Raw genomic sequence first — 9,736 nt, 5'->3', positions numbered from 1 at the left:
AATTTTACAGCAAAATCTTTACTGTTAAATCTTTATGAGCCTGGGGAAAGAACTGCAGGAAGCCTGGACATTTTTATCAGTTGCCATGTGAGCTCGCTTCGCTGCTTACTGCAGAGGAGCTGAGTTCTCAGCATGGCTGAGAGTGTTTTATAGGGGTCAGCCTCTGCCTCTGAAGAGCCAGCTGTAAGCACTGTGGGTGCCTCTAAACGTGCAAGAGAAATTGCTGTGTATGGACCAGAGAGTAAAAGCCAAGGCTAAGCTTGAATGGAAGACATTTACATTAATGCTATACTGTTTGCTTTTCCCAAAGAAAATATCAATGTTGCATGTCCCTGCACTCAGAGAGAAGACACAATTCAAGGACTGACAATAGATACTTACTTTAAAACATTTTCTTTCTTTTTATTTTTTTCCTGATGGTTGCTACAAACAAAGGAGGTATTCAGAAATGTAACTGCACAATACAAACACAGGCAGCAAACTAAGCTGACGGCATGAAAGGTGTATCTGAGAACATAGAGTTGACAGAATCTGAGTCAGATTTTGTTCGAGTTGTTTTTAAGATACTCTCAGCAATAATATTGTCATTAGGAAACAGTTTTACTTTCCCGTTCTGACTGTGTTTTGGTTCATGCACGGGTTCCAGGAAAACCACCCGTTTACCAGTACTAGCCTTCTTCTCATCAGCTGGCAGCTCTTGTGGCAGTGTGGAATTCAGTATGGATGAGTGGGCACTGCTTTGGTTCAGCTTCCTCTTCCTCCCTTTTGCTTTACATTGACATGGACATGGGGTCAGATAGAGATACAGCAGTACTAAAACAATACTGGCTACACAGGCAGCAAGGGTGGTAAAAGCTGTATTAAATGCTTCATGAGCATGGGACTTATTCACTGTGAAATTGCTAACATTTATTCTAACCTCTATGGTCTCATTTAATAGTCTTTTCTTATTTATTGCGATGCAGGAATACAGCCCTGAGTCCTCTAGCTGGGCATCAGTTATCTCCAGGCTGCCGTTACGGAATACCTTAAAGTTGTTGGTCTCCCTGTCTGGCTCCAGCAATCTATTGTCGGGACTAACCCAAACAAAGTGTGTGCCCGCATCACTGATTCTGCTGTCACAGTGTACAATCAGCCTGTCACCAACCTGGGCATCATGAATAAACCCAAAGGCTTGGAAAGAGCTGTTGACGGTGCTTTCAGAGCAATTCAGGAAGTTATCGTGCAGTAAAGGCAGTTTATTGTAACCTTTTGGGTCTGACTGCAACAAACAGGTGTACTCATTTTTGAAGTCCACCACCGAACTGAAGTGCCTCTGATACCAGAAGATTAGCATGGAGTACAGCATACAGTCACAATAAAATGGGTTGCCATGAAGATAAATTCCACTAAGATGTTTGGCCGGCACTGAACTCAGGCGCTGAACAGGCATCAACTGGATGTGATTAAAGGAAATGTCCAGCAACACAAGGTCTGTCAGCTTATGTTTTCCAGTGTACAAGTCCAGTGGGAAATGTGAGAGCAAGTTATAACTTAAGTACAGTTTCTGTAATTTGTACAATCCTCCAAAGGCTGGGGGCTCTATTTGTGTAATCTGATTGTTGTACAGCAGGAGAACCTCCAGCACCCTTAGCTCCTGAAACACGGGGCTGCTCAGCGTCTTCAGGCTGTTGGAAGACAAGTCTAGGTACTTCAGATTTGGGGTTGTGGAAAAGCTTCCAGTGATAATGCTGCTAATGCTATTATGATTGATTATTAAAGTGTTCAGTTTCTCAAACAGTGCTGGGACCCATTCAGGCTCTAAAAACCCAATTCTGTTGTAACTCAGATCCAGCCTTTTCATACATTTATAAAGACTTCCTGGCACTCGAGAGAGGTTCTTATTGGTGCAGCTTATGATATCACTGGCACAGATGCAGGCTGCTGGGCACATCCCCGGGGCACTGCCACAAACGCTCATTGTGAAGACCAAGAGGCATGCCAGTCCTCTGCAGTTCACTTTAAAAACTCCAAGTTGAGTAGGAATTGTCCACCAGGTTAAAGACATTGTCATTGCCTCTTAGGTGTCTCCCAGTGCTTCTTGCCACAGATTGTATGTGCAGTTAGCTTCGTGCTAATTGCTGTCAAAAGAGGGATACACAGGTACAGCATGTTAACATTTACAATTCATACCCTTCCTGATTTCTTATGCATGCCTTTTGTAAATACAGGCAATCAATCCTTAATGTTCCAGATGGTTAATTGTAAAATCTAGTTGTTTGCAGGTGATGTAAGCTTAACATTGGTTTTTAAGTAAACATGAAATACTGCACTTGTGTAAATATTCAGCCTACAGATACAGTATTTTTTTCTCTTCAAAATCAATGCAATTATTCTTCAGTCTTGGACCAAGAAATGCAATTTCTGATTGTTCAGAAAAAAAAATAATCAGAAATGCTCCTCTGTGTAACATAACTGGGCAACAGCATCCCCTACCTGTTTCCAAACCAACACAGATAGAAAATTCCAGGTACAGGACAGAAAAAGCCTCATCCAAAAATGCTGTGTTCTTGTCTAGTGGGGAGCAGTTGCAACATGTGTTTCTTCCCAATCAGAAAATGTCACAAAGCAAAGAACTTTCTCAGACTACTTAGCTTTAAATGTCAAACAAATTCCCTTTTATTTTTTTTCTTTTTTCCATGCAGTAACTGATAGTTCAGGTAGCAGCAGCCTATTTTTAAACTTATTCAAGATGTCCAATTGGAATATTTTGTATTCTGCTACTTCTACCTTTGCCAACATAACTGTTGAGGAGGAAATCTATGCCTGGTGCCTACCTCAGGCACAAGTTTTTGGAACTTTCAGTAAGAATGAGTCAGCCATTTCTCAAAACTTAGTAAAGGAAAAAAATATTTTGGTCATACTTAAATAGTAAGACCAAATCCAACCACGTTATTTTCTATTAACATTTTAGTGTCACTATGGTTTGAAGCAGGGATGTAACATTTGGCAGGGTAGTGATTCTGTGCCAAAGTATACGCTTTTTGCCATCTGTGAAGAAAATGTACACATACTTAGCAGTGTAATGAATATTTCTGTTCACTCTTGCTGTCCCTGGATACCTGTTAAGTTTGTCAGTAAATTCCCAGGTGAATCCATCTGCACTGATTATCCCCAACCCTTCACAGCTCGAATGAGGTATTCAGCTCCCACATACTGACCTCAGCCTTATTTCTCCAGTCTCACCCAGCTGTTGGTAGAGTATAGGAGCAGGATCAACCTCACAATGACTGCTCTGCACTGCTCAGAGTGGCTATGGCCAGAAGCTGGGAGAGTGCCTCTGGGCAGCACCAAGGAAGAAAAAGAAGCAACCTCATGTGGAAAGAAGCAGAATAAAAGGAGGAGTTGTATTCTCTGATGAGACAAGATGGATGAAGAAAGGATGAGTCTAGACTATGAAAACGTTAAAATCAAGACCTAGAGTGTGGAGGACAACAGGACAGAAAAGAAGCCAAAGAAGGGGAGAGAGGAAAAAGGAGCATAAGAGACACACAGGGAAGGAAGGGCAAAGCCAGGAGAGGAGGATGCTAATGGAGCATCGCCATTGTTACTAGTGAAGCAGCTGAGGAGGAGGTAGTTTGAGCATGCAGAAGTCAGTTAAGGCATACGAGACTGGAAAAGCACATGGGGATGGTGTTAAGGGCAAGTAGAGGGTTAAACAGAAGAGGCAAGAGTTTCAGGAGGTGAACCTTAGAATACGCTCCTCTGGAGAATTTGCATCTGCTACTTATGAATCTAAGATTACATGTGCAATTAATTAATATATGTGAAATGCACTAATTTCCACTCTCCTTCAGTTCCAAATTCCACGCCTCTAACCCTCTGCCAATCTGCCAGGCTGCTGTTGTCTGTTGACAAATCCACTCTTTAAGTCAAGTGGTAGAGGATGTGCTATGAATCTGAAGAGCTGAACCCTCTAATGACCCACTAAAAGAAGAAATAGGAAGGCAGCAGGATACGAGAACTCACCTTTCACAAGAATTTATATACATATTGGTTTTAAATGTTTGCATTCACATTAAGGGAATGGCAAGACTGCAAAGTGAAGTGCTCAAAAATTCAAGTGCTAGAATTAAGGTTTTCTGTGCTGTTTTAGATTTTCTATACAGTCCTTAATTGCACAATTTGTTTTCCCCCACAACCTTTCCTCACACTGTGCACAGGTTCTAAGGGAGAACAGGGAAAAGAATATGTGATTACATCAACAGCTCAGGAAATGCCTGTACCTAAGAACTGGAGCATACCCAAGCCTCTGCCTCAGCATTCTCATGAGATCAGACAACTTATGAGAACTGGTACCTTCAAGAAAATAATAAACATATGACAGTCACCAGCTTGACACTTAGAAAATAAGGAACCTCTGTGTATTAAGTTTGGGAAGGACTGATCTGAAGTTCTGAGATGAGTAAAAAATGCTATGACTCTAGCTGGTACTTCTGACTGGAAGGGCTTCTCCTTACTTCCATGCCTATAAAAAGGATAAAACAACATGACCTTAGCTATACAAATATTGTAAAGATAAATGAATTGTTTCAAATGAAAGCTTAGCATCGAGATTTATAGTCTTCTAGGCTTTTAGATCCTACTGAAGTATATATCTGTGTGGGGCTTTCAGTGGGAAGTTAGGAACCCAGAAGAATGCTAAGCACCTAACTTGGTTGCTTTTGCTAGCTAGCTAATCTATGGCAACAGCTAATAGATATAAATTCTTCTAGAGGGTAAGACCTATGAAGCATTATAAAAATGACCATCAGGAAATAATTCTGTACCTCAGTGTGGATTTGTATGGCATGCAGTACATAACACACAGTGGAAACACACTGCCAGATGAAAAAAGAATTTAAGAACTGCTCATTCAGTTAGTATATTGCATGAAGCGAGGTACCGGAAAACCTTATACCATAATTCAGTCTTCACACACATGGTTTTATAAAGCATCCACAAAATAGGAAACAAACTGCTGTTGCACAGGTTGCCTGGGTTGCCTTTCCCACTAATATTTAAATGCCTGATTCTGCAATGTATGCAATCTAACTTTTAATGTAACTGCACTTGCAGTTCTGAAATGGCACTTTTAAAATCAGTTCCTATGTTGAATATAACTGCCATCCTGGAGATACTCCAAATGGGACATACTAGATCAATGCTGTTTTAGAAGGGTTACCAAGTTTAATACACTAAACAGCCTTGCATATTTTCTTCTGTCCATACCTACATTATCTCACTACAGACTCTGAGCTAGTCTGCAACCAAATCCCAAGGGCAAATCAGTGGCTGGTGTAAATCAGCATAATACCTTTGAGTTCTAAGGGGCAAAACCAGTTTGAAAGGGCTGAAAACTGGGTTGTCCATTTCCAAGGCCCGCTGACGTTGCCAAATAAAAACTGTTTCAGATAACTTAACTTGCCTGGTGAGGCAAATCCAAATTATAGACACCATAAACATATCACAGGACAAACAAGACTATCTGGAGAGTACCCTGACAAACAGAAACCTTCCTTGACATGCCCACCTCACAGTGCAGTGCCTACATTCCCAACAGGTTCTTTGCCCTTTTGGAGGGTAGGAGTGTTGAGTTGCAACTTGCTCCTCAACTGTGTTCCCCATACCTCCTTCATAGATTACACAGGATGGCCTATAAAGCCAAGCATGTTCAACATAAGTATTTATGACCTATGTGATCATTTGAACTTATTCAAAATGACTGCATAAACATTTCTGAGTTAGTAATGTGCACATGTTAAGTGGCAAGGAAGAACAAAGCCTACAGTCAGCCTTATATTAAAAAGTGGCATTTCATTTCATCCCAGTGCCCTTACTTCAGGTCTTAGAAAAGTACTACTACTTTACAAATTTCAGTATTACATTATTTCTCAAGAGAGATACTGCTATTAAATACTATGAGCTAACATGTGCCAACAGACTCTGGCTAAGTACTTCACCATTATTTCTGAATGGGCTGGGTAAATAGCTTTTTTGATTTATAGTAAAGTGAAGGGCACAGCTGGGAGTTTTGTACTTGAACTCTTTTCAAAGAAATCATTTCTTTGTGGTGTTGAAGTGTGATATTTTAAGTTCATTGCCAAAAACACAGTACACCCCGAGATGAATCATCCATGCAGTAAGGGTGTACATGCTTAACTGTTAGAGAAGAAATGCAGGGTATATCCTCAGATCATAAAGAACATGTTCTGCTGTCAGAAACAGCTCAATTGACTACAACAGATCAACTCTTAGACAAGTTGAGGACTTGGCTCCTAGTTTTGATCTTTCTAATGTGTGTGTTTGTTGTGGGGGTTGTAGTTTTTTATTGCTTGGTTGGTTTTTTTTTTTGTTTGTTTGGTTGGTTGCAACCTGTGTGCAAACACTTAGCAAATGGTTAGTTTTTCTAACATTAAACAAACTGGACTGATTAATGCTTTACAGTAGGAATAACATCTTCCTGTACACTGGTGATATAAATAGTCCCACATTTGGCTCTCACTTTCTGCACAGTGAAAATGCAAGTATTTGCACACAACCCTGCTGTACTACTGCAGGAACTGTTGAGCCTCTAGAGACCTCAAACACTAAAAACATTAAAGATTTCAGTCTACCCTCCAGAAGGTCCACACCATTTCCACATCTCCTATTTTCCTTGTGCCACGTCTCCTGTGAGTGTCTGTTCCGATTCTGAATGTCTCCCTACCTGGCCAGCCCACAAGTCACTCACAGACCTTTGCACCTTCCCATTGACATTCACTGGCCACACAGCTGCTCTCCTCTTCTTACCAGTCTACATATCAGATGAATCAGGGCCATATAAGTTAAATATAATGATACATGCAATCAACCAGTGATGGCTCAGGTGTTAACAGTGTTTCCTCACAGCACTTTTTGGTTTTTCCCCATGGCATTTGACAAGGCTTTCCTCAGGAGCTCAGAAGAAAAAGTGGCACTTAGAATGGGGTTTTATTAATTTCTAACAACAATATTATACAAGTGCAATTATTCATGCTTTTAATCCTAACTTTAGGAGTCCTGCTTAAGTACAAAACATAGCCATTAATTACAAACAGACTAGTGGCATTCTACATAATTAATCTTTCAAATGCTACATTTGTAAGGAAGGCCTGCGTAAACTTCCATTTCCTTTGTGTGTGTTTGTGTGCTTTTATCATTTCTGAGTGGGAAAGGCACTCTCTGCATTAAATCTGCCTAACAACTGTGCTCAGCATTTCTGATTTATCATATCTGGATTAATCCTAACCACCGTAATCCATGAGATTTAGCAACATGACAGATTGGACACCAGAGGCTGTTGGTGAGCTACATCTGGGTGATGTCTTGATACACTGGACTAAATCCCTGAAATGGGCTAAACCATGCTTGATGCAGGACCCAACAGTGATGAAAAAAATAAAGACTTTAGGTTACCTTTGCAGCAAGCTGATCCTGAGGTCAACCTGGCAAATGGAGGGGTCTCTGGCCAGCACCTGGCCAGACCTCAATAGTGCTCAATTACAGGTTAATTTGTCCTAGCAACCTTAGTCTGTTAAAACTATCTTCTCCCACTCATCCCTCACTAAAGGTTGAATTTCCCCAGAGACAGCTAACTCGCCTGACTTGAAGAAAACTGAGACAAAGATGAGCAACTGAGTGACGTACCACGGAGCCTGAGTTGGACTAATCATCAGCAGTCTGTTTACGGCAGTATCAGCTACATGAAGTCAACACTCTGCAGCTCTTACCTCTCTTGAGGGAGTACAAGGGAAATAGGCACCAGTAAAACAACAAATGCATCCTTTTTTGCCATGTGCCTTTGTAAATCACGCTGCACCCTAGTTTAAACCTTGCAAATTACTTCAGTTGCTAAGGAGATCAGAAAATAATTAAGAAAAAACGCAACGGTAAGTGGCAGTGCCTGTTACAGTACCAGTAACCAGTCTCCAAGCAATGCCAGATCTTACGAAAGTTTAGTTGCCCAGCGTAGGATCCTCACCGCCTCCTAAAGCTTCTCTGACAGGCTAAACTTCAGAGAAACCCCCTTGCCTACGAAGGGAGGAGAAGAGGGCTCCTGCCAGCCTCCCGATAGGGGCTGCCCGCTGCAGCCCCCCGATCCCTACCGGGGGTCGGCGGAGGGCAAAGTTTCGTCGAGCGGGACGGCCGGGCGGGCTGAGCAGCCGCCGCACTGGGGCACCCACAAGCACCGCGTCGTACCCTCGCCTCACCCACCTACCCCCGAGGGGTCCCTGGCCGCCTTCCATGGGCAGGCTCGACCACAGCCGCTCCGTTCCGCAAGGAAGGTAGGAGCCGGGTCTCCACCGCCCGCTGCCAGGCTGCGCTCGCCTCCCGCTCTTCCGGACTCTGCCCGCCAGCCATGCCCCGGCTACTGGAGGGATGCCTGCTCCGCCACCCCGCCGGGCAGCGTTACCTGGAGTTCCAGGCGGCCGCTTCATGTCCGGGCAGCGCGGTGCCGTCCCCGCCGCCGCCGCCAGCCCCGGGCCCGCATGCTCCGCTGTCTCCGGGAGAAGTTGGGGGCTGCCGAGAGCGCGGCGGCGGCTCTGCTGCCCTCCCCCGCGGGCGCAGGCAGAGCTGGCCCGCTGCCCCCAGGGATGGAGCGGAGGCCCGGAGCCCGATACCGGCGGTAGGCGAGGAGGGAAGGCAGGAGACTCCCAGTGACAGCAGCGCCGGGGTTTTTATCCCCTCCTGCCTCCGCCCTCGCCGACCCCTGCGCCGCGCAGCCCCGGACTCCCGACGCGCTCCCAAGGGCTTCCGCGGCGGCGGGTCGGAGCCGGAGGTACCCCGGGGGAGGAGAGCACCGCCTGCCCCCGCTCCGCCCCTCGCCCCCCGGGGGCCGCTGCTCCGGGCGGGGCAGTGCCCGCCTCGCTCCGCTCCTCAGCGCGCTGCTGCCCCCGCCAAGAGAGAGTAGAGCTCCCCCTTCTCCCTCCAGCCGGTCAGGGTGGGCTCAGCTCCGCTGGTGCAAAGCGGCCCCGAGCCAGCCCGGCAGGTCCCCGGAGACCCGGCTGGGGACAGGCAGCCCGGTGTCGCCGCCGGGGAGGCCGGGTTTTCGGGAGGGCGCAGCAGAGGATGCGGTCGCCGTTAAAGGCATCAAAACTCCCCGTAAGCGGAGATGGGACCTCAGGGGGTTCATAAGGGGCGGATAAAGTTAAAAGGCGTTGTGTTAGCTCCGGAAAATAAGCCTCCACTTAATTAAGTGATCAAAACCCACTGAACCTCCGCAATAAGGTGGGCTTTTAGGAGAACAAAAGTCTATCAAATTATACAAGGGGTTATCTAAAATTAGTTGCCGGGTACCCGGCTTGTCTTGACCACGGGATCTGCGGGAGAGCTGCTGCAAATGGGAAAGCGTGACCAGGTCAGAAAGAAGCAAAGCTGCAGCTGAAAGCTTAAGAACTGCCTTCTCTCAGTTACACACTGTTTTTAACCTCCTCCGGCGAAGTTTCTCGCTACATTTCCACCATAATTTAGAGTACTCTATATTTAGAGACTGAAACTGAACAGGGGCTAGTTTAGCAAATAACAGAGATTGTGGATTTATTGTCATCCAGACATGCAGTTTGTGGAATAGTTTTCAGCAAATGGGCTTGTGTATTAAAGCTGCTGTAAATCACACTTTTCTTCTAGGGGTACATAGTGAAGTGATGTTTAATATGAGGGTTTGTGGCTACATATAATGCTCAAGGGTTCCTTCTTG

The 9,736-nt window shown here is 44.8% G+C and overlaps 1 protein-coding gene across 4 annotated transcripts; it reads right to left on the bottom strand.

Annotated features, from left to right (window-relative positions):
• Positions 1 to 377: 377 nt before the first annotated feature.
• Positions 378 to 8,592, bottom strand: AMIGO2 (adhesion molecule with Ig like domain 2). Of its 4 annotated transcripts, none has more exons than XM_062609094.1 (2): positions 8,453 to 8,592; positions 378 to 2,120 (listed from the first exon to the last, which is right to left on the bottom strand). In XM_062609094.1, the coding sequence occupies exon 2, from the start codon at positions 2,051 to 2,053 to the stop codon at positions 482 to 484; it is 1,572 nt and encodes a 523-aa protein (XP_062465078.1). In that variant the 5' UTR covers positions 2,054 to 2,120; positions 8,453 to 8,592; the 3' UTR covers positions 378 to 481. The 4 variants fall into 4 exon arrangements, with proteins under 4 accessions (XP_062465078.1, XP_062465077.1, XP_062465079.1 ...); XM_062609093.1 differs by lacking the exon at positions 8,453 to 8,592 and adding an exon at positions 8,254 to 8,394; XM_062609095.1 differs by lacking the exon at positions 8,453 to 8,592 and adding an exon at positions 7,687 to 8,228.
• Between the last annotated feature and the right edge of the window lie 1,144 nt (positions 8,593 to 9,736).

This window comes from Pezoporus occidentalis, unplaced genomic scaffold, assembly GCF_034315485.1.
Source record: "Pezoporus occidentalis ecotype Australia unplaced genomic scaffold, CSIRO_AGI_Poc_V1 ctg134, whole genome shotgun sequence".
In the NCBI taxonomy this organism is placed as follows: Eukaryota; Metazoa; Chordata; class Aves; order Psittaciformes; family Psittacidae; genus Pezoporus; species Pezoporus occidentalis.
Note: the sequence above shows the minus strand (reverse complement) of the source record. Positions and strands in the feature narration are given on the sequence as shown.